Source organism: Carcharhinus amblyrhynchos, chromosome 4 (genome assembly GCF_965287045.1).
Source record: "Carcharhinus amblyrhynchos chromosome 4, sCarAmb.v2.hapA, whole genome shotgun sequence".
Taxonomy (NCBI): domain Eukaryota; kingdom Metazoa; phylum Chordata; class Chondrichthyes; order Carcharhiniformes; family Carcharhinidae; genus Carcharhinus; species Carcharhinus amblyrhynchos.
Window position 1 is genome coordinate 110683334 of NC_137327.1, and position 25590 is coordinate 110708923.

The 25590-nt window shown below is 41.3% G+C and overlaps 1 protein-coding gene across 2 annotated transcripts in view; it reads right to left on the bottom strand.

Moving 5' to 3' along the window:
* Positions 1-230: 230 nt before the first annotated feature.
* pcdh19 (protocadherin 19) overlaps positions 231-25590 on the bottom strand; it is a 121014-nt gene continuing 95654 nt past the window's right edge. Inside the window, exons 4-5 of one of the 2 annotated variants that reach the window (XR_013886530.1) lie at positions 1060-5079; positions 231-583 (exon numbers count right to left, since the gene is read on the bottom strand). Coding sequence is in view for 1 of the 2 variants with exons in the window: in XM_080187725.1 (XP_080043851.1) it covers positions 4484-5079 (596 nt within the window). In the remaining variant the exon portion in view is untranslated. Of the gene's footprint in view, positions 5080-25590 lie in introns of both variants that reach the window. The other variant, XM_080187725.1, reaches the window with a different exon arrangement.

Here is a 25590-nt window from a genome sequence, read left to right on the forward strand (position 1 = left end):
AACCCTCCCAGTCCAGACTTAATGAACTGTTTAGTATCTCTGTAAATTTGATTCACGATATTTAAATACTACTTCTGAGACTGGGAATGAAGAGCCTAAATACTTTTATTCTTGGGTCAGAAGTGCACAAAAGATTGTCAAGATTAAATGCTTTTCAACTTGCCACTGGCATAAAGGGTTAAAAGCCCACAGATCAACATAGAAACGGGTGAAACAATGCTGACAGTCCATCATTTGAAACATTATAATAATTTAATAAAGCTGCTTTATATTATCATAAAATATACAGAAATGTGGTTCTTATTTTACAATGAACCAATCACTGTGAAAATGTACATAACATATATGCATATACAGCATTATCTTATCATTTCACACAATCTTTGACAGATAATCTGGTAAAACAGTCCGTGCTGTAAGCTCCCTTTGAGCTTTTTTTTGGCAAATGACCAGTGTGTAGTGTTATCAGATGCTTCTGTACGGCAACTCTGTGAACTATGATGAGAGATTGTTATCTTTCTCTGTGCTTCAACTGTAGCAGCACATCTGTCTGCTTCTGATGATCGCTGAATGTGGTTGCATTCTGTAATTAGAGGTTTCTTTTTATGCAAGAGCAATTTTGACATGTATAAATCACTGACAATAGCTTCTTCACAAAAATAGCCTTTTTTCCCCCAGTCGTAAAACAATCATCACAGAACAGATGTTAATTTGTGCAATGCCACTCAGAAAGCTGGGAAGGGGGGGGAGGGGTGGAGTGGGGACGAGGTGGGATGTGGGGTTGGGGAATGATACAAGTATAACCCTCTGAGAACTGGGCTTCCTTTTATACTTTTGTAAAGCACTGACAAACTTTTGCCCCCCACATTTATAACACTGAATTTAATTTAGAGGAATATAGCTATGTTCACACAGGTGAGTTACAATAACTTCACAAACACAGGAACATTTCTTTATGAACAATATTCTCTGGAAAAGCAGAATAATCTAATACTATAGTTGTCTTTGTTTAAAAAAATTGCTCCCCCCCACCACCAATGCAACATATAGTTAAGTTACCTTGGTCCTCAAAGGGTTAACCTGGAAAGCAGTCCTCACATCATTCATTCTCGCCCTTGAGCCCTCCCCCTTCTGCAATGTGACTGCCAGAATTTTCAATATAAAAAAAAATGAATGTAGCGAAAGTAGGATGTTGGCCCTCTTTTAAAATGACAGATATAACCCTGCTGATGAACTCATTAGCAAACTGCATGTCTTTGTGCAAATGGCCTTCGGTTGAAGAAAATAAAGGCAAAGAATCCGGAGTTGCACATTGTAAATGAATTAGTGCCTGTCGTACACTGCTGCAGAATGAACTACTGTACAGATGGAAATTGTGTGAACATTAGACTAAAAAACTGGAGAGACACAAGAGACCAATAGACATGGGCTGACTGTATATTGCACTTTTAAAAAAGAACTACTTAAAACAATGCAGGAAATGCATTAATGAGGAGTTTTATAAGCAGTGGGCAAACTTGTCCAATACTTAGCTGCTCCTTCCTCAGTTTTCCATTAACATCCTTTTGCAGTTGGTCACCAAGGTACATCATTCATAAAACCGTCAGGGCAGGTGCATCTCCCACAGTCGACTCCTCTCTCTCAACCTGGACTCTGATGCTCTGTGATTTCTCTGTTAGCAGGTACCTGTGCATGAGATAGATTTGCTCCATTTTGCTCGGGTTACAAGCCACCGCCACCATCATTCCATTTCGATGGGCATTAAACCTTGCACTTTGCAAGTGAAGTACTTTTCCCACTGCAGTTAGTGCCAGGGTGAATTGGGCATGCTTTCAAAGGCTGAAATGGCACAGCAGTTCACACCTGTCCAAAACACTGTGTGAACAATTCCATTTGATTGGTCCCGATGATGGTTGCTGGGAAGTGACCTGCCTCTGGATTGATCAGCCCTCTTGTACACTCTGGAAAGTGGGGTTTTGGATTGTCCATCTCTCTAAGTTTGGGACTAAAACACGGTGGCAGCCAGTCCGATGTTCCTGTGCTGCTCTAGTGTCTGTGGTTTGTTTTGCTGTTGTTTTCTTGCTGCAGGATTTTGAGCTTGTTCCAGAACTTATCATTTACAACTTTTCGCATATATGGGGATCAATCTTGCTGGATACCTCAATCAAACACATTAATAATGAATGGCCACCCCGAAAAATGCACTCATATTTACAAATATTAACACTATGACAGTTGAGATTTCAACAGTGGACAGTGTGAAAGGAACAAACTCTTCAAACTTGGACTGGTTCTGAAGATTTAGCAATGACCAAGGCTTGTAACAACAACAGGCACACATTTGAGGGGCAGCTGCTCACTCAATTGTCTGATATTTACAAATTCCTTCTTATTCTGATCCCTCCCCCAACCCCATCATCCAAAAAATCATAGTCTGTCAACTATACACATCAGAATATACATTAGTGATCGTCTCATCACTAGATATTACAAAGTCATACAACGTGAAGGCACAACTTGTAGCTGTTGCGATCATAAGGCTTATTTTTATAATTATGTGACTTGCCGACAATCGACATCTCAAATATCAGCAGGCCGATGTGGTGGAAGGTTTGTCCTAGAAAAGCCATCTTAAACTGCCACCAGAGAACTTGAACAACTGTACACTATCACACGGTGGGCCTATGATATCATGAGCCGGGCAAATGTTTAAAAAGACACCAATTATTGTGGGTTTGTTTTTGTTTGCTATCGTTGTGGCTGTACAATCATTGGCAAGCTAAAGCAAAGTGCTTAAACCGGGGTTCGTGATAGCCAGCAAATCAGTGGCGACTTGCTACGTGTGCGATTGTGCCCGTGCACTGGGTAGGAATCAAACTATGAACTCAAAAAGTGTGAAATTCACAACAAACGTGAAAAGAAAAGGGATTGAAATAAACACCCATCTCCTCTGAGCACTCCGTGTTGGAATATTTTGGAGATGCAGGCTTTGGTTCCAGGATAACCCAGCAGCTTTTTTGATGGGAATCTCTTTTCAGCTGAAAAGATATTTATCATTGGAGAATGAACTACTGTACCATTGTACCGGTCAACATACTTACCATTGAGCTTTGACAAAGGGTCATCTGGACTCGAAATGTCAGCTCTTTTCTCTCCTTACAGACCTGCTGAAATTTTCCAGCATTTTCTCTTTTGGTTTCAGATATTGTTGGTTGACTTGAAATTTTTAATAAATATTTTAAAGAGTTTTATGGCATTTAAATTACACAAGGATCATGTGAAAGTATCAATTCCACTTCAATAACTATTCAATAGTTACCAATTTCTTCCTGCCTAAAGTTTATAAAATAAATTCAACCCTGCAGCTGGTGTGCTGACACGCACTTCAAGACATAATAAAGCTCAGCAACATGTCACACCAACAGTATATGTATATATCTGACTGCTTGACTGGGGTTGAATACAGTTCTGCTGCTGTGAAAGAGAGTACCCATGCTAATACTCAAAATGTTTTACAATTACAGTATCACTATACTGAAATAAAAAAAGCCTTATAAAGTGAGAGCGCTGATCTTTCTCAGCACTTCCCTTGTATCATGAACATAATTATGGCTAGCAGAGTTGAGAGGTACTCACTGGACCAAGTGAATGGGACACACTCCGCCATTCATATGTGATGCAGTCAGTTTCACATATATAATACCTCGCATTGCCAGTGAAAGGAATATCCCTCTCAAGAAGAGATAGCGTTCTGTTACAGAACATTTAGTCTCAGACCTTTGGGTTACATGTCAGGGTGCTGGAAGGGGAGGGGATGGGTGCTGTTGGGTAGCTGAGCCAGTTCCACTGTGCTTTTTACAAGGTATGCAATGACTGTCACCTATTTTATACAGGAAGACTATAGGAGAAAAACCACTTTACGAAAATGGTGAAAACACCATCAGTACAGTTTAAGCTATCATGGGGTGGCACTTTTGTGGAGGTTGAGTTCGCAGTGACTGGGCTTACTAAAGGAGAATAAGCAATAGACACAAACTGTAGTTGGAAAAATCTGAATTCTGATTTACTTTCTGGATCTTTTGAACATTAACTTTCGGTCAATCAATTCTTCCTAGTGCAGCTCCCAAAGGTTTAAACTACAGTGGCCATGATTACAACCTGAAGCTGCTTTGACTTATATTGGCCCGCAGAGCCTGTCCTCAAATGCATCTGAAATGATTGCATTTGGATGACTACAAATTGATCCAAATTGATTCAGTTTGGACTAATTTGATTTTGGAATTACATGGGAGCTCAATGCTGAGAGTTCCTTCTCTACCTTCAATGCCTATGAAACCAAAGAGAAAGTTCTTATCAAAAAATATAATGAAAAGTACACTTAGGAAAAAAGCATTTAAATGAGCCATACACCAAACTGAAATAAAAGGATTTACAAACTGTCACGGTGTTAATATTTATCTGCATTGTGGGTGGTACCCAGTGATCACAGCACAATGTCCTGTATTCGTTTGATGCCCAGTGAGTCCTTTTCTCTGCAATCGTGCAGGAGGTGGTTGATCTCTCGGACATGTTCTGAGTCTGCTTCCCTGGATCCTGGCTCTGATGGATGCAAGGAGGTCTGATTGACAGGCCGATCAAGGTCGCGTGTTATTGGGCAGTGCATCACAGAGTATGTGACTGGAGGCCTGCTGGACGAAGGGCTGCCCAAATGCACAGGTGTACTGGCAGGACTTGAAATGTCAATGCCGTTGCTTGTTTCCTGGCTGCTGGAGACCGAACCATTCACTTTTGGGCTGCAGATGGGTAGATCAAATGTCCTCTTTCCTTTCAAATCTGTTTTATCGTTCTCAGTAGTACGATCCCTGGGGTCTTTGCCAAAAGTTGCAAAAGTTCTCTTTGAACCGCCATTCTCATAGGGTTCCGAGTCTACACTGGTGGTCTCTATGGACAGTGCAATAACATTTTTGCCACGGTCAGGTGATTTGGCGTGAGTTGGCACTGCGACCCGTGGCATCCAACATCTGTCTGAGTGACCCAAAATCCGGCATTCTTCCATACATGTAAAGCCTTCATTCTGATCTGGGGAAGCAGCAAGATAATGAAACAACATTATTACCTCAAAAGCATTGGCAATTTTAATCTCATGTTCCAAGATCTGGTCAAACAAAGACTGGTTAATAATTTGTACCACTCTTTCTTATTTACTGCTGCTTCCAAAGATAGTAACCCACACATTGCCCTACTCTGCAGTATCAATGATTGCATATTCATGAACAGATGAGTACTGTGGTGTAAGTGATGCCATTATATTCACCAAGGACCCTGATTATTTTGTTTGCTCATTGATTAAGATCAAAAAATAAGCCTTTTTAGACAATCTGTTGTTTTCGGCAGGATCTGTGAGAAGGCTGAACAGTTCTGGGAATCGATGTGCAGCCAATTGTGCACAAGTACTTGTGTCATGATGTTGATTAACATTAGGACAGATGTATGCAGCTAACTGTGCATTTAGTCAGTAATTGGTGAAGACAACGGAACTGACAATTCCTGCTAAAGCGCACATGTTGACCCTTTATATTTAAGTTATACAATTTCCATGTAAAATGCCAAGAACAGGGCCAGCTGGTCAGCAGGGCTGGCTGAAGGAAACTGATTTCAGATAAAGCCACTCCCCACCGGCTAAATCCTCAACTCAAACCAAACCCATCTCCCACTGACACCAATTAATGAACCAGGTTCTAGCATCTACTATAACCTTTGGCTGATGCAATCCCCAAGCTACCCTGACTTTAGATCATAAATCAACTAATTATATAGGTAAAGAAAATTTAAAATCTTCTTCAGGCTAGGGTTTAACTTCTCCTCATCGTTAATCTTACAGATGTAACAACTTCCAATAAGAAATCATAGAACCCTACAGTGCAGAAAGAGGCCCTTTGGCCCATCGAATCTGCACCAACCACAATCCCACCCAAACCCCACCCTCATATCCCTACATATTTTACCCACTAATCCCTTTAACCTTAGTATCTTAGGACACTAAGGGGCAATTGTGTTTTACAATTGGGTTATGCTCATCAGTAGGTTTTGACCACCTACCTTGTTTAATAGCAGTATAAACATAATTCTCTATTTTATATATACAATATATTTATACATATTATGTATATGTACACACACAAAATCAAGACCGGTGCCTGTAAAGTTCAGTGCTGCTATACTCTGGGTACAATTACAGGCATGTATAAACGAATTTGCACCCATCTCTGCATTAACATATCCCTTTGAACATTTTTTTGGGTCAATATAAATTTATCAATTATAAGATGTTTGGAGCAGGTTTTGATATACAAAAATACACTCGCCAAAATCTTGTTCCCATTCATGCTGGCGGGATCTTACAGTCCCTGCTGACAACACATCCCTTCTGCGGGTTTCCCAACGGCGAGAGGTGTGTTCCAATAACGGGGACAATAAGATCCTGCTGCCGGCAAGCACCACACCACCTCCTACTGCTGTGGAGAGGGAGAAACATCTCACCCATTAAAATCTTTTATCAGAAAGCACTTCATGAAGTAAAAATTTATCCCTTTCTTGCAGTTGCGAGCTTTTAAAGGATTCAGGGGAGAGGCTGCTTTAATACTTACTGTGATATTTTGTTAAATCTTTCTTCCCAGTGGCCAGATAAATCAGTCGGCTGCACGAAACAAACTGTTTTCAGTTTGGAATGGACCCCAGAGATTCACTGAGAGGGGAGTGCTGATTGACATGGTATTTCTGCTATTGATATTCAATAGCAAAGGAGGCCATTAAAATAATTCAGTGTTTTTTTTGCATCTCCCAACGTGACATGTGGAGGAAACAAGACGCAATAGCTGTTTCATTAAAGGTTGAGAGAGGCAATACACAAAAGTGACTTATTGTACGGCTCCCTGTGTACCCTGTACAAATTATGGAGGTCATTTTCTGACCTTGCATACCGGTATCGGCAGTAGGTAATGCATAGATTGGAGCGAGGTTATACACCACTTTATGACCATAGTTAAATTAATCTGAATGTATCAAACACCTGAATTTCTGACACATATTCTCCACAGGCAAAGATCCCCACTCGGTGTATGGGTACATAAAGTTATCTCTATAATGTAAACAAAGAGGCACAAGCCAACTATTAACCATCAAAATATAACCTTTAAATGTGCTGAAAATAACAAAACACTAAAGGGACTTTGGTGAATTCATGAGGCCATAACAGAACTGTTAAGGCATCAGAGGAGTTATTATGAACTCACGGACAGAAATATTTCTATTCTAGAGTGTGGGGTGACATAATAATATATGGTTAATCTGTCCCTGTGTGTACTATAAAAAGAGAGTCTTAACTTCAGAATACGTGGCATCGATTAATTAAAATGTGCCTCACAAAAGATCAAAATATATGTGGAGTTGCTTCTGTGATCAACTTCATACAACAAAATATTGAAATTTAAAATTCTGACCACGTCAACAATGCAGTATCGATGTGAGTGCTAGCTTGGAAAATGAGTGTGTCGCAAGCCTGTATTTGAAATAATTAAATGTAAGAGCAAGACATTTAAGCTTTTTGCATTGTCATTTAAATCACACGAGGATGTTTCATTCTTGCACAAAGTCTTGGCTTTGTAACTGTGTTCTTGCATTTCTACAACAGAGATAGATGATCTGTCATAAATTTGAGATTTATTCCTTAAAAATTGGGAAGCAAAATGTGATCTCGCCCTAATGGGAAGTGCTTATTGAAAACATCACTTTACTACATTAGAATGATCCTGTAAATATCAAGATAACCACAGGAGCTGTGTAATTAAAAAAAAAATCGCCACAGTTTGCACTGGGAAAACATCTTTGAAGCAAGAAGACATGATTCAGCCTGAAAGGAGATAAAAGTTTTGGCAAATGTTTCTTCTGATTCACGTGGTTGTTAAGTCAGAAGAACAACTGGCTGAATTATGCAAATATTTTGCTTATTTAGCAGCTGTCAGCAATATTCATGGGGCTGTTGCTCCCGGTTATAATATTAATTTGCAGAAGTAGTCGCTCTTGGCTACCATTGGATACTTTGAAATCCTTTGGAACAATCTCAGAAATGTATAATATTTGACAAAATTACAAATAACCTTGCCTGAAGCCAAAATATTTCACAAGTGTACCAGTAGGAATGGATTAAAAAAGAATAAAAGACTTCTATAAAAACTCAAAAATGCCACATTAATTCATTGGCTCTCTGATTTTGTGCTTAAACGTTGGACTGGGCTCATTACAACCCTGACTTTTATTCAAATTTTGAGCTTCGAATTTGGTTCAAGCATTTGCTTCAAGTACTTTTAGGGGAAGTCAGAGAGAGGGGTGGGTAGGGATGAGGGGGCACTGCGGATGGCTAGGGCACTGAGTAAGAATTTTTTCTGCATGGCTTCTTCTAGTTAAAGAGCTGTCTCGTTCCTCTTCTGACCTCTCAATGACCAAACCTGTAATGGGACTTGCTTTCCCACTGTCTTTCTGTTGTGAGAAGAGTTGACAGTCTTTTATGGGCAGGGTAATGGGTTTTATGCTGCTGCCTCTCATTCCAAACCCTGTGATATTACCAAAACATGATGAAATAAATGCCGGGAGAGTCACTAAAATATGTAAATTAAGTGATACCACTTTATCTCAATACAGGCAGAGCCCTTATAAGATGAACAGTAGCCCTAGAGTATTCTGAAGGGTATTTCTGGATACAGTTATTAGATGTGAAAAAATGTCCAAGAACAGCTAGGGACTATAAGGAGGCAAACACTCGCTTGACCTCATCCTCACCAATGCAATGCATGTACCCCAGTGCTCACATGTGCAACTGTTCACAACAGTATTGGTAGGAATGGTCACTGTACAGTCTGTGCAGATGAAGTCCTATACTCTCACTGTAGACATTCTCCATTAAATTGTGCGGCACTACCACTGTGCTAAATCGGATAGAACTAGAAAGATCTTGTAAATGAAAATCATGAGGCATTGTGAGCCATCAGCTGCAGTGGATTATATTCAACCAAAGTCTCTAATCACACGATCTGGTGCATCCCTCATACTCTCGAACCAGGGGACACAATTGGTTCAATGAGGAGTGCATGATAATGTGCCACAAGCAGAACTAGCATACCTAAAAGTGAGATACTTACCTGATGAACCTAAACAGAGGAACTGGTATGACATGGACAGAGCTAAGTGATCCAACAGCCAGTGGGTCAGATTATAGCCCTAGCTCTAGTCAGGCCAGAAGAGGCCCAGAAAGATTAGCGGATTTCTCTTTTCACCCTAACATCTCGCTCACACTTCGTTGCCACTTCCTACCAAATTGGGTGGGACATTAATGGAAGTGAAGCAGATGAGTTTCATGAATGAAAATCTCTCATATTGCTGAGTTCTAGGAAATTTATCCGTCCATGCACTCCCACTGTAAGTTAAAATTGGAGTTACTGCATCATTTTCGGTTAAATCACCCTGAGACAAACAGCTGATTTAAATGTCTAAGAGAGAAATTTTCACTAATAATACAGAGGCACATATGCATGAATGCAGGTAGGAAAACCTGTGCACTGGCCAATATGCTAATAATTGAAATGATTTGTAATAAGCAATTCGCTCTTAAGCAATTAACAGAAAACCATATGGATACCTGAAACCATTCATTCAAGTAGGCTGTGATGTTAAACTGATCAACATAAAACATAAAGGTGTGAATTTTGATTAGCATTTATTTTCTATGCGAATAATACTTGAAGTTCAAGTGTTTTAGACACTGAAAAGCCCCAGTTAAAATACTCTTTTGAATAATGATCACATGAAACACCCAAGTAGTTGTAATGCAATTAACAGAATAATTGATTTAATAATAACACCTCATTACAAGTGACCCAATACCAGAAACAGACTGCTTCATTTGGGCATAACATATTCAGTTACTAAACTTTGCTGTGGCATTATCAATCAAACTATAGTAGCTTTTTACAGGAGTAAACCCAAGTAATTAGCCATAGTCTAAGAGGGACCATAGATATCCCGCTCTGTTGAGAGAGACAAGTGCTTGTATAGTTGAGGAGCAGCAATCCACAGCAAGTGCCAGGGACAGTGGGAGGAGGGGAGAGAGGCAAGAAGACAAGCCTCCATGATCTACCACAGCCCTACGGGGATTGAACACAAGCTGTTGACATCATTTTCCATCACACTCCAACCATCTAGCCCTTCTAACACTATTTGCTGCCGAATGTTCTACTCCATGAACAGCCATGATATTGGAAAAACACAGCTGATGTGCCAATTTATAATCTCTGTGACAGCTTTTGAGAGAGGTATTGAACAGAGGTGAGCTGCTTTCTCTCAGACAGAGGGAGAGTATCTAGGAGTCAACTTGAGATAACGCTCTGCCAGCTGGTTACACAGTGGCACTGCCAGGACCTGTTTATAGCTCAGCTGTGATGTTGGAGGTGGACACAAGTGGATTATATGAAAATAGAAGATACATTTTCTGCATTTGTTCTTGCACACATTCAGTGTTGGGAGTGCTGTATGGCCTTTGCAGCTTTTAAAACACTTACTTTTCTGATTGTATAATAATGGAAATTATCCAAAGTAAAGGTTGAGAATGTATTGTGAATTACCTCATAAAAAAGCCATCTCTTGTTATATTTTGGAGTAAATCTTCCATTGATCCTCCAAGGTTCATTTTTTTTTAAAAGCATTTTATCCTGGATGTTAATAACCTTTCCGAATAGAGATCTGAATTATAGATACACTTCTTCCCAGGCAGGTACCTTTTGTCTGTGCTGCACTGCAGAGTCATTATCATCAATGTCAATTCTGCATTGCTATTATAATGGTGAATGCACTATGGTATCAGTAGATGCCAGTAAAATGAGAAGGCTTGTAGCAATGTGGGAAATAACATTTTGGGACACAGTTTATGAATAATTTGAGAAACAACATGTAGCAAGCACAGCATGCTTGCTACATGTCGAGGAACAGATGACTTGCAGAGCTCTCCACCGTTGGGGATTTCCTCATTACAAAGAGAGTGAGGAGAGGGGCGAGGAGATTTTCTTTGCACAAAGTAGTTGGAGTTTAGGTTGCTATGCTACAGAGCGGTTGAGGTAGGGACCATTGCAACCTATGAGGAATATATTGGAGATTATATATTCTATATTGCTTATATTATGGTAGAAATGCGAGTGGTGAGGAAGGTGTTAAGAAGCTTCAAAGTGATTTAGACGAGTTGAGTGAGTGGGCAAATACATGGCAGATGCAGTAAAACATGGATAACTTGTGGAGTTATCCACTTCAGACAGAGAAACAGAATGCCAGAGTATTATGGATCTGGATATCCAGCAGAAGCGGAGCAAAGACTTCATTGAGGAGCATTCTGGGAGAAGTTGGCACAGTCACATCTACTAAAAAGCGGGAAGAGGAAATATTGATGTCAAGGAGTAGTTAAACTTGAAACTCTACATTAGTGTTTCCCTCCCTCCCTCTCTCATTATCTGACCAAAAAGAGGCACAGATAGTTCAGAAAGTGACATGAGACCAATGGACGCAGCTGTTTGGTGACTAAGCGCTGTTGAGTATTTCCAAACCATATCCTTGTACAGCAGTCACTGAAAGTAAGCATTCAGGAAGGAAGATGAATGGTATGTTGCATTGTAAGAAGACTTTAGTACAGGAGCAAGGTGTCTTACTGCAGCTGTACAAGTAGATGTGACTGTGCCAACTACTCCCAGAATGCTCCTCAATGAAATCTCTGTGCCGCTTCAGATCCATAATACTCTGGCTGAAGTGGATAACTCCACAGTTATCCATGTTTTACTGCATCTGCCATGCATTTGCCCACTCACTCAACTTGTCAAAATCACCTTGAAGCTTCTTAACACCCTCCTCACCACTCACATTCCTACCATAATATATCCAATATAGAATATTTATTCTCCAACAATATTCTCTCTTTGGTCTCCTTACCTGAAAAAGGATATACTTGACTTAGAGGGAGTGCAACAAAAGTTCACCAGACTGATTTCCGGGATAGCAGGATTGTCTTATGAGAAGAGATTGGGTTGACTGAGACGTAATTGAAATGTATTTAGCGCTGACAAGGTTGAACAGACTGGATTCAGGGAGGTTGTTTCCTCTGGCTGATGGGTGGGGGAGGGAGTGGAGTCTAGAACAGGAAGTCACAGGATATGGGGTAGGCCGTTTATGACTGAGATGCGGAGAAACTTCTTCTTGTAGAATTTGTAAGACTGTGGAGGCCAAGTTAGTGCATATATTTAAGAAGGAAATAGATAAGATTTCTAGACTCTAAATGTGTCAGGGATATGGGGAGAGCCTGAGAGTTTGTCACTGAGACAGAGGATCAACCTTCATCTTAATGAAGGGCGGAACAGGCTCAAAGGGCCAAATTGTCGATTTCTGCTCCTATTTTGTATGATTCTGTTTAAGCAGAGAAAGACACAATGCTCTGGAGAAGATAGCAGGGTGGAGGGATCAGGTGTGAATTGCTCAAAGCAAGAGACACAGATGGCCTCCCGTGCTGTAAATGTCATTGGTTCGGTGAGGAGACTGCTGTGGACTAACAGATTATGGTTGTGTTAGTATGACTATCTGGATGGCAGGAGGCAAATTGGATCATTTTTGACTTGTCTAGCAATTTCTATATTCTTAATAGTGAAAATGTACAAATCCCAAAAATAATTCCAAACAGCTACTAAAGATATCGCTCTCCATTTTTTCTCCCCACTTGTGTCAGTGACTGAGACAGGCAGATACTTAATTTATATGGCAGGTCAAATTCAAATTGAATCTATTGATCCAGAGTGAATTCGATCTTTCCCAGCACTGGTGTGGCACCATGGCCCTGAAGGAATCCATTGGTTAAGAAATATCAAACTACTTTTTGATACACATGCTGTGCTTTGCAGTGAGACAGAAAACCAATGGGAAATCATAGCTTGCTGTTTCTGCATGGTTTTGATTTGCAGAACTGAAAAGTGGCACAGGGTGACAGGCTTTTGTTTTTTCCTTAAAAAGTCTGTGGTGATACTGGATTGAGAGCATCTGCCAGATTTACGCAATATACTTTTAACTCAAAATGACTAAAGCTCACTGGGGAGGCATATGGGAAGAGCGGAATATTTTATTCTAGGAGTGAGGCCAGCTATGTAATTCATGTGTGATAAACGATGAGTGCTTTACAAAGGTCACCCTCACAACTCAAATAAAACGGGCAATCAATTGTATGTGCTGCGAACACCAGAAGTAAAAAACAAGCTGAACTGGGAGTGGCCGGTGCTGAGATTTACAAAATGGTCTTTTCACTGAACTGCTGGGTATCAATTCAGCTCATTCTGAAAAGAGAGAGTCTCTCCCTCTAACAACTAAAATATGGCTGTGAGGTGTGATGTGTTTAATCGGTCTGGTTTGAATTGAGTATAAGTCCACACAGCACAGAATTGCCTACAATTCAGCAATCTGTAATAAATCACAGGATGCCGTTGGGTAAACTGGTGAAAAATAAATGAAGTGCCCTGCTGCTGTAGGGAATTCCAAGATTGGGGTTATTGTGCATGGCTGAGCTACAGACCAGAATTCTCTGACCTCGCCCGCGTCTGGGGTCCTCCAGTCCCCCTGCAGTGAATGGAGTGTTGGCTTAGCGCCAACTTCTCGATTCTCACTGGCAAGCAGTGGTGGGGAGGACAAGATCAGAGAATCCCCGTCATAGGCTTGTATTATTTAACACCTGACCTGATAATACTTGATGTGTGCACAGAAAGTGGGACTTTATTCACTAGCAATGGCTAAATTCAGGATGGCGTTCCATCCAAAACCAATGTGTTGCATTGTATTGTAAGTATCTTTTACTGACAAATTTCTGTGCTTCTCAATGCTAATGATGCTAGAGAATGGAATACTTTTCAACTTCTGGTACCCTGCGGCATCAAGCAATCTCTCTTTGGGCATAGCATGCATTACGTAGAAGGAACGCTTCCTTTTTCATTTCATATCATGATCACAGAATCCCTACAGTGCAGAAGGAGGCCATTGGTCCATCAAGTCTGCACTGACAACAATCCTACCCAGGCCCTATGCCTGTAACCCCACATGGTCATCCCTGCTAACCTCCATAACACTAAGGGACAATTCAGCATGGCCAGTCAACCCAACCAGCACATCTTGGGGTGTGGAAAGGAAACCAAAGCACATGGATGAAACCCACGCAGGCACAGGGAAATTGAAAGCTCTACATTGACAGTCACCTGAGACTGGAATTGAACCCGGGTCCCTAGTGTTGTGAGGCAGCAGCGCTAGCTACTGTGCTACCATACTGCCTGGTCTGAATGACTTGGCCGATTCTGTTATCAGTGAATCACCTGTTGAAAACGAATCCCTCCATTTCCAGTCGTGGGAACAGGTATAAGCCATTCAGCCCTGAAGCCTGTTCGGTTGTTTAATTTTCATGAGCAACAGGGGCAAGCAACAAATGCTGGCCTTGCCAGTGACATCCACATCCTGTGGAATAACATTTTAAAAAGTCATGGCTGGTGGATAACTCAACTCAATTTACTCTCCTTGATTCTATACCTGTTAGTAAACAAAAGATCTTCAGTTTCAGTTTTGAAACTTTCTACTGACCCAGTCTCAATGGCTAACTGGGGCAGAAAGGCCCTGATTTCTGCTGCCCTTTCTGAGAAACGTTACTCCCTGACTTCACCGCTGAACATTCAGACTCTTAACTGTACATTTATGTTCCTTTGTTTTCAATTCTCCCATCTGAAGAAATTGTTTCCCTCTATCTACATCACCTAAACTTGTAACTATCCACAATCTTCCGGGGAGGATTCTCAGTGTGCTGAATTCCCCTCCAAACACAACATTTAAATGCAAAAGAGCAAAATATTTCCACAGTCATTCATTTTGTATTGCTCGACAATGTAAATAACCCACGGTCAGATTTCACCTAACAACGGCAATTTGCAGATTTTTGACTCAAGTGTGAAGGGATTCAGAAGTCTAATCACATTGGTGTATAAATACACATGCTTTTTCTCCTGCTATTTTCTTCAGATGGTTGAATGAGTGATTAAGTGGGCTGTGGTGAGAAAGATTTGCAAACTGGCTGTTTTTTTTCTATAGTTGATAGAATTCCTCATTCAATCATAGTCCCGATAAAATGCATAGTAATTTCTTACCAAGCTGTGCATTTACCATGACGCTCCAATGGAGTTAAGAACTGTATGTTGAAGCAGCCAAGCATTGACTTATTCATTCTTTTCACCCTGTCAAAGTTGGACAGCTATGACATTAGAACACATATCCTGATAGCATCAGTATGCTCGAATGACAGGGCCAAAAATCGCTAAAATGGTGCTTCTTGCATGACTTCCAATATTATAACTGGATATTTTACCTCGTCATTCACATCTCATTAAATGTTCGCTGCAAATTGCTGTGTGTGGTTTACAACTAAACAATGATGAATGCCTTTAATGGTGGTTAGCACTGCTGCCTCAGAGCGCCAGGGACCCGAGTTTGATCCCTGCCTTGGGTCACCGTCTGTGTGGAGTTTGTAGGTTCTTCCTGCGTCTGCATGGGTTTCATAGAATCATTGAAACCTTAGAGTACAGAAAGAGGCCATTTGGCCCATCGAGTTCGCACCAACCACAATCCCATCCAGGCCTTACCCCCCCATATCCCTACATATTTTACCCACTAATCTCGCTAACCTACACATCTCAGGACACTAAGGGGTAATTTTAGCATGGCCAATCAGCCTAACCCGCACATCTTTGGACTGGGCGCTCCGGTTTCCTTCCACAGTCCAAAAAATATGCTGGTTAGGTGTATTGGCCATGCTAAATTCTCCCACAGTGTACCCAAACAGGTGCCGGAATGCGGCGAATAGAGGATTTGCACAGTAACTTCATTGCAGGTTTAATGCAAACCCACTTGTGATGCTAATACATAACTTAAACTCATATTATTCCAGCTACTTCTGACCTCTTCTCCCCAAAGAAAAGCTCTGACGAAAAAAAATCACTTTGGTATAGAAATTGGCTGCTGCAGTTTAAATGAATTATGACGCTTTATTTCCCATCATGGTTGGCATGCTTTATTGATCAGTTTTATCAGAAAGCCAATCACATGTACTGCTGGAGGCAGGCTGGACTGCCAGATGGCACTGGGAACTTGAACAAGTAGATCATCATGGTGGAATATTTCATGAATTAAATATGACACTAAGTAGGGAGCGAAAATCTTGTTTTTGTAAATGCCATGCAAATACACATGATACCATCACATTTTTAGTTGCACTTTACAACTACTGACAGAAGGTGGAGAACCTTAAATACTTTGCTCCGATGAAGTGTTTAACTTGTAGCCATGAGTGAAGCAGATCTCCACAGTTGGCTTTGATAAATTAGATTTTCAAATGATGATTAAAAATTCCATGACAAAAACTGTAGTGTTCCTCAGATAACACATGCCAGTTATGTAGCAGATGATGGAGTTTCATGATTACACACTTGAAATGGAGCGAACTTTCTCCAACAAAAATTGCCGTTTAATGGTCTCTTTGGGAAGAATCTTCCGATAATCCGTCAGAGTGTCGGGATTTCAGCAAGAAACCCAAAGTGTATCTCGCCTACTGCTCGGCCGAATTTCCTCTCCAGATTCTCTGCGCTCTGTGCACTGAGAATCTGGGGGGCCTGGTTTCCGCCATCAATCTGGCAGGATGGGGTCTGATGGAAAGATCCAGGCACTGTTTTTAAAGGGTGCTCCAATTGCCTTTGAAATAAACTCCTTCCCAAACACAACATCCAGGTGACCCCACCCCACAAGGGTTAAGTCTCAAGGTAGCCCCATTCCCCACAAGCAACAGGAAAGCCACCCCCTGCCACACAACATTGGCATCAGGGCCACCCCCACACAGATGGGGAACCCCTCCAGTAGGACCCATCCCTGGCACTGCAGCTAGGCATGCCCCCACCTCCCCCTCCATCCCATATTCCCCTCCCCGAGAGCTAACTTTTGCACTTATTACAGTTTAAAAAAAATGTATAAATGAGGTTCCCACCCAGTCAGTCACTGGTGAGGGGCAAGGAAAATCTTAGACTGTGATATCGCCACTGAGATTCTCATTCCGATGGTCTTGCTGGATTTTCTGCCATTGTCACCATTTTTCGTGCCCATGGCAAACACCAGCTGAAAAGTTCCCCATCATCATGAACAAAGAGATTTAAGAAGAATGGCAAATCTAAAAATAATTTTCAGTAACAATCTTCTGTACTGAAAATGGGATCTGAGTTCTATCCAAATGCGTGTATTTGCCTTTTTGTTTTGAAGGCTTTTCTATCTGTGTCAGTTGTGGTACTCAGTCAGTAGTTTGTATGTTTAAGAGACCTGAGTAGAAAACCTAATATTCCAGCGCAATTCTAAGGGAAGGCTGCACTGTCAGAGTTGCTACTTTTGAAACAAGGTGTTAAAAAACCAAAACTCTGTCAGCTCTGGCAAGTTTAGCAAAATACCCATGACCTTTACTTTGAAGAGCAGAGGAGTTCCCCTAGTTAATTACCAAATAATTGCCTTTCAACGAACAGGGCAAGTTAGTTATGTGTTGGTTAGGTGCATTGGCCATATCAAATTCTCCATCCGAATAGGCACCTGAGTGTGGTGACTCGGGGATTTTCACTGCTAGTAACTTCATTGCAGTGTTAATGAAAGCCTACGTGTGATGAATAAATAAAACTTTAAAACTTAAGAAGTACATCATGAAGGTAGATTATCTGGTCCTTATCACATTGTTTGTGGGAGCTTGATATGTGCAAACTGGTTAGTGTGTTTCCTATCTTACAACATTAACTATCACTTTAAAAGCACTTCATTAGCTGTCAAGAGCTCTGAACAATCTGAAGTTTTGAAAGATGGTATCTAATTGCCAATCTTTCTTTCTACCTTTATATACTAAGTGGAGTGAAATCTGTGCTGTTCAGTATTTATCTGCATCAATTTTTGCCTACCCTTCTGACTGAAACAATTTTGTTCTTTTGGAAAAGTAGGTGACAGTGGTACATAGTTATAATTCTCTGAATGTTTTGCCCATCACTCATGCTAATTATATGGCACTTGCATGGCAAATTTTTAAAACAATGTCTTCACTATACTCAGCAACATCCCATGCCTTTGTGGCATTTGATGATGTTGCAGGATAGTATGGTAAAGGATAACTGTCCCCTCCTTGTATTCTTTCACCTCTCCAAAATAAACCACAAAAATTAGCAAAAAAATTATATTTCTTGTTCATTGGAAGGAAGGTAGCATTCTGATCCAGACTTTTCCTTGAGCTGTTGCATTTATAGCATCATAGAATCCAACAGCACAAAAGGAGGTCATTTGGCCCATCAAGTGTGCACTGACTACAATTCCATGTAGGCACTACCCCAATAACGCCATGCATTTACCCTGCTAGTCCCCGACACTAAATTTAGCATGGCCAATCCACCTAACCTGCACATCTTTGGACTGGGAAGAAACTGAATCACCCGGAAGAAACCCACGCAGACATTGGGAGAATGTGTCTGTACATTGTGTGAACATCAGATTGCATGTGCTAATCGAAGGCTTTTCCCACTTAAGCAATTCCATTATCACCATTTGCTCTAATACTTCAGTCAGTCACAGATTTAACTTGCTTCTTTTCTCTGTATAACTTTCAAGCATGGTCTCTGTTACCACACCTGAAATAGAGCTCTTTCCCTCTCTCAGACCCACACAGGACGTAACATTCTCTGTTCAAACACATCTCCCTCCTCCATCACACCCCTCTCCTCTGTTCAGTATCCTTCCTTCCTTTTATTGACCTTGCCCACCCTCCCCAGCAGTTGTGACACAGATATCTGGGACTTGACTATACAGAGAACTGTGAGCAATTTTAATTTTGAATCTTCTGAAAAACCAAGAGCCAAATAATGCTTTTTATTAAAATCCTAAAACGTTATTAGTACACTGCAAAAAAAAATCCTTTTCTTTTGCAGGTTTTACCCTCTTGAAAGCTGATACAAAGAACAGTGTGTAAAAGAGGCAAGTGTCGAGATGCCTGTGGCATCTCCTCCTTGGAGACTGCACATTTCAGTTGTGCCAAAAATGCACTGTCAATCAGGATTACATACCTGTCTGGGTTTCTGTGCAGACCAAGCAGGTGAACTGATTGAAAAGTGCCACACCTGGTTCGCTATCAGTTTGATCTTCAACAGTTAATGAACTACTACAGCATCTTATTCCAACAAAAATAGTCCTTTTTGAAAATAATAGGGGTGATTCTTCCAGCCCAGTGCGCTGCTCCAGTAGTGCAATGCGTTGGGAGACATCAACAGAGGCCGTTTAGCGGGGTTTACCGTTGGATGCCATGGTCTCTGTGCGTCTCCGGCTCCACAATTTTTGGAGTAATCGGCTCCACGCTGGAAATCGATGCAGAACTGGCTTAAATATTTGAAATTGCAATTTTCATTTCATTAGTAGGCTGGGACTGAAGTCTCCCAGCCCACTAGTGTCTCTACCTTCCCCCTCTGCACCCTCACACCGCTGGGAGTGGTTCATTCCAGCAGGGTTTACAACAGCACCCCCCTAACGGTGTAGGCGGCCAACCCACTGGAGAGAACAGACGCCTTTGGAGGTCCCCCCAGGAGATTTTCTGGCACTGCCTAAGGGGCACCTTGGCACTGCCCACAGTTATCAGGCACTACCAAGGAGGTGGGGCCAGAGGGAGCAGGACCTATGGGATGGGGAGCGATCGGTTGTGATGGTGGGGGTCCCGGTGCCACTTTGTACAGGGATTGGTGGCAGAGGAAGGGAAGCGGGGATGTGAATTGGGGCTGCCTGGGTGGGGGGATAGGGGTAAACATCAGGTCTTGCCCAGAGAGGTCCAGGAGCATGCGATTGGTGGCTTGGTGGGGTTTGGGTCTGCAGTTGGAAGTTGAGGGGTGGGGAAGGAGGGGGCTGGTGAGATCGTGGCTAGTGGGAGGGGACATGGTGTGGGGGAACAGGATGGGATGAAGGGACATCAGGGCTTGTCTGGAGAGGTCCGGAAGGCCAGCAGTTGGGGGCTGGGGCTGGGGAAGGGGTAGCAATGTGGGGTCATGGGGCTGGCCAGCGATCGGGAGGCCAGAAGTGCGGGGCCAATGCACATGCGCCGATCTCCACTCTGACAGGTCAACACACGCGCAAAGGCCCACTCAATACTATGCTGCCGGCCTCTTGGGTGGGGATAAGCCAGAGCTCCCCTGATTTTCAGAGTGAATCAGGCTAGAGCATTCTGCAGTGCTCAGAGTGTCAGAGATCCATTCTGAAAATCACATTAAAACAATCGGCGGAAGTTACTCCAGTTTTCGGCATTGATGAGTTTTTTGGGGAGAATCACCCCTGCAGAATTGCTTCTCCATCAAAAAAAATTCAACCTGAGATTGAACAGCAAATGAACAGCAACAGTTAATTTACATACTGACAGTGAAAAACATGCCAGAAAATAATCTTTCAAATAATGTTGAATGGAAAAATGCAAATAAATCTGCAAAAGGAAATGTTTTCTTAAGTTGATTAAAGGATTGAAGGATGAACCACCTCAGTATTTAAAAAATCAACGATGAGTATACAATTTGGAGTCTTAAGATTTCAGAGCAAAAGTTCTGTATTTTTTAAATCCAAGAGACCTAATAAAATTAAGCAGCAACCAGTTTGATAACTGATTTTTCTGCACTGACATTCAAATTGCAAAATTTTATGATGTGGCATCAGAAATAAGGAATATACTTGGAACTGCGATTGAGCATCTCTTGAAAATTAGTGAATGGAAAAACCACTTTAAAAGATATCAAATGCGATATTGGTGCAAAATAAATTTCCCTGTATATATGGAGCCAGCTAATGTTTGAACATTCATTTATATTGTGGACCGCAACAGTCACGTGTTAACAACCCAACGTTGTAATCTGGAACCAGGAAGCAAGTCTTCATTTAGCCACATTTTCCCTTTTACCAGTTCTTTTTAAGCTTGTGCACTCTAATCAGTGGTCCTGAATTTTATGTCAATGAAGGGATAATGAGTAAATGTGTGAGATTTCTCAACTGAAGATGTCCAAAAGATGTGCTGGTTAGGTGCATTGGCCATGATAAATTCTCCCTCAGCATACCAGAAACAGGCACCGGAGTGTGGCGACAAGGGGATTTTTACAGTAACATCATTGCAGTGTTAATGTAAGCCTACTTGTGATACTAATAAGTAATAATTAATAATAAAAATAATGAAGTTGTTTTTATTTACAAAGCCTGCAGGACAATCATTCTCAGGAGGGCTGATGGACAAAATGTTAATTACCAAGTTTCACCTTTTAGGAAAAAAATATAAATAACAGACTTCTACAGCTAGGTTCACCCCAGATGTCATGAAATTCTTGGATGGGCCACGTTTTCCAACAATATCTACATGAAATTATAAAAGTTAACTAGTGTAAAATTGAACAGACTTTTGATTGGGTTGCATGTATAGATGATAATGCTAAATATAATATTCATAGAATCATAGAATATTTACAGTGCAGAAACAGGCCATTTGGCCCATCGAGTCTGTACCGATTACAGTTCTACCCAGGCCCTATCCCATAACCCCACTTATTTACCCTGCTAACCCCCTGACAGTGAGGGAGAATTTAGCATGGCCAATCAACCGAACCTGCACATCTTTGGACAATCTTTATTACAATATTATTCCAATGATGTATCTATAAATGAATATTTAAAGGAGTTTGAATTTAAAGATAAATAAAAAAGAAAATTTTAAAAGGTACAGTTTGAAACATGAACTGTATATTTTCAGCAAACATTTACGTGAGACAGATGGTATTAACTTCTTGAAGTACATTCAATGACCTAATTAAAACTCAGTATGACACAGATAATAGGTTGTCGCGGGTGGGGGGTTGGTCTGGTAAGACCAACAATTCCTTAGATGGGATTTTTCATCTGTGCTCGCCTCAAGACCAAGGTCAACACACCTTTGCATGGCTCTGTCCTGCCTGCTGTGATTCCCATAGTGGACAGGGCGGGAAAATTCTGCCCCTTGACTAGGTGACAATATCCTTGGAAGGGCGGAAGTTTGGAATGCGTTGGTTAACATCACAGAAAAATCACAGAGCTCTGTTGAAATTTCACAGTAAAGTCAAATACGCAAACATAGCAGCTACACTTAAAAGGGGATGGATGACAAGGCTGACTTTGACAATTACATTCTCATTAGTCTAGGATCAATTCTAAGTAAATTAATGGGAGCTATTATAAGAATTAAGCTTGAGAAAGACTTGAACAGCAGTAACTTAAATGGGCAGCAGCACAGAGTTAGAAGATTCCGTGTTCTTTGAGAATGTCAGGGCTAGAGCAGATATTGGAGATTCCTCACGGCATAAAGGTGACCATAGGAGTTTATTATGGACAGATAAGGCCAGGTTGTAAGAGTTTAAAATGTCTGAATTTTGTCATCAAGTTCATGCCTAATTTTCCCTTGCTTTCTAATGCTGCTACATCTGAAGATAGCTTAGTCTCAACTTTCTGACTCCAACCAAAACCAGCTGCAGTTTGCCAAATTTGCTGATAACGTTCAAACCCACAGCAGAACAATGGAGACAAAAGGTGCCGTGAGGATTGCAGACTTCTCAGGCTACACAGCCAAAAATAACAAATAAACTTTTACATAGGTAGGCTGAGAAAGGGGTGATCAGTTTCATTATCCAGATACTGTAAACACAGCAGAACAACTTAAAAGAACTGAATATAATGTTCAAACATGTAACTAGATGAAGGTTACAGAGGTTACACTGAGATATTTTGGAACATTAGTCAGACTATACTTTAATGCACTGGATATTGCACTGTGCAAAGATAGAACTTCAAAAGGGATGAGCTCTGAGAAAAGATTATAGAAATCCAATGTTTACAGTCTGGAAAGAAAAATGTCAACAGGCAGGGTGGCAGAGCCTGTGAAGTATACATTAAATGGTGCAGTTAAGGTACAACTAACATATTGTTCAAAGACTAAAGAATGTAATGAAAGGACATTACTGGAAACTAGAAATTACTCAAAAATAAGACTTAAGAACAGTTATTGGGAAGAATATTTCCACTCAGTAATAAGTACCTGGAACAAGCTATCCAGTGGAGACAAATACTGGGAGTGTACAAGTATTGGTGGATGCGATGATGGAGCAGTTAGCAGTGATAAAGATTCAAAGCCTTTCCTCTTTTTGATCTTTCTTGCAATCTATTTTCCCGTTCCATCCACAATGGGAATTGTAGCGGCAGCAGGATGGGGGTGGGGTTTGGGGAGAGGTGGGGGGGGAGAGGTGGGGGGGGGGGGGGGTGCGACCATCCAAGGACCGTTGACCTCGGGTGGGATTTTCCGGCTTTGGGGCAAGAGGCTGGAAAATCCCACCCTCTATATTAATGCAATTTCTATGATCCATAGGCTGGAATTTTACCATCCCACCGCCACATGAATCGGAGCAGCTGAGGAGCGGAGAATGGGAAGGTCCATTGACACCTTGGGTGGGATTTTACTGTTTCAGCACAAGCGAGGCCATAAAATCCTGCCCATAGGTTACATTTGGAGGGAATCTAGAATGAGCTTAAACTTTGAAATCATGACTTCCAACTGAAAACATTAGAGAAAGTCCAAATTTTGGTATCTAGTCACAGGAACGAAACCCAAATTTTTGATAGCAAACCATAACAGAAAGATTTATTTGGGCTTATTCAGAAACAACATTGGTCAGAAACAGAAACATCTCCGAGGCTTTCTTGTCTGAGGTTCAGTGTCAATAACCTTACAGTCGAACACTTGGATTTAAGGGGTAATTTCTAACTGGACCCGCTGGGTGACAGGGGACTGAACTGTCCAGCATTTCTCCTTTCTGATCACTTCAATTGAATGGGGTGTAAAACTGATAGGTCCCTGCTGCAGGAACAGTCAAAACCAACCCCACTGACTTGGATGTGGGGGAGCAGGAGGAAGGCAGCAAACAAAATTTTTAGCTGATTCAGCTGGCAAAACAGTGACCAAAATGGCTATTGCGTCTCCTCCGAAATGCTTGCATGAGTCTAACTGAAACCCTCAACTTTTCAATGCATTCTAATGACCTGGTCTGTTTGTTCTGTAGCTGCAATATATTCCTCACCTACATTGCTTGATTGTCAATCTCTATAATACAACACAAGGGTATAAAGGTGCAATAAACCGACTGATTAAACTACCTGGAAAATCGCTGGGTTCTTATACGGAAAATATATTTTTTTGCGTATTTTCAAGTGAGCAAAGTGCTACAAAACACTACATTCGAGATTAATGTCAGACATCTGGCACATTTAGGTTGATGCAGTCGCAGCATGTCTCTCGGAGAGTCATTACTCGTAGTCTTCAGTAGCAAGCTGACAGGCAGAGCTCCGCTACAGACTGTGCATATTAGTTATGACTGGTAATGTGTGGAAGCTTTGGAAATATTTTTGTTTTGTTTAATTTGGTCTAACACACAGTTGTATTTTCTTCCACAGTAGTGCAGTGCTAATGAGAATTAAGCAAAGCAACCTTGATGCAGATATCTGATTCAATCTGAACTCGTCTCAAGGCCACTGAGCCTGAATCTGGACCACAAAAATCACTATCTGAATCAATAGTACAAGAGGAAGCCTGGCTCAGTTCCAGTTTGTTCTGCCGTTTCCGAGAACTGGGATTTTCTCCAGTTATGGTCTCTGGGGAAGCCTTCACTCCCTATGCCTCACTGCAATAGTGGCCATGCCTTCCGTTGTCCAGGTCTAAAGCTTAGGAATTCCCTCCCTGCCTCTTTCCTCCCTTAGGGCACTTCCTAAAACTGAGCTCTTTGACCAAGCTTTTGGTCACCACTGCTAAATGTGGCTTTCTTTGCTTCACTGTCAATTTACTGCACTGATCACGAGTAATGTTTACTCAGAGTCTCACCCTATGTAATTGCAGGCGGTTGCTGGCACTGTTTACATTTGGAGCCTTTGAGAAATGACACATTTCTCCATCTTATAGGAAAATCAAACTGGAAATAATTGCAGTTTACTTGGTATTCACATGGATTGGTCTAACTAACTGTCCACACTTGAGGTGAGCTTAAGTTTTGGCCCAAATTTATCTCCTCTTTTTTATAAATTGCATATCAGGGCAGCTACAACACTTGTGCCACCAGCCGCAACCCATTTGTGGTTTTATCATCTGGGTTTGCCCAGACAAATCCATGATGGAGATATTTTATTGCATGTCACCAGTAGTTGTGACATTTTCTATTTCTCATAATGGTCTTTTCTTTCCAGTGAGTATATTTGCTAATGGTTCGGAGAATGAACTGAACTTAGCACGGGAATTTCATCCTCCTTGACATGTTGCTACAGTACTGCAGATACAATTTTTATTTCAAATTCCATTTCTGAGGCTAGTGTTTGTGTTTACTGCTGGCTGAGAGTTGGTTAAAA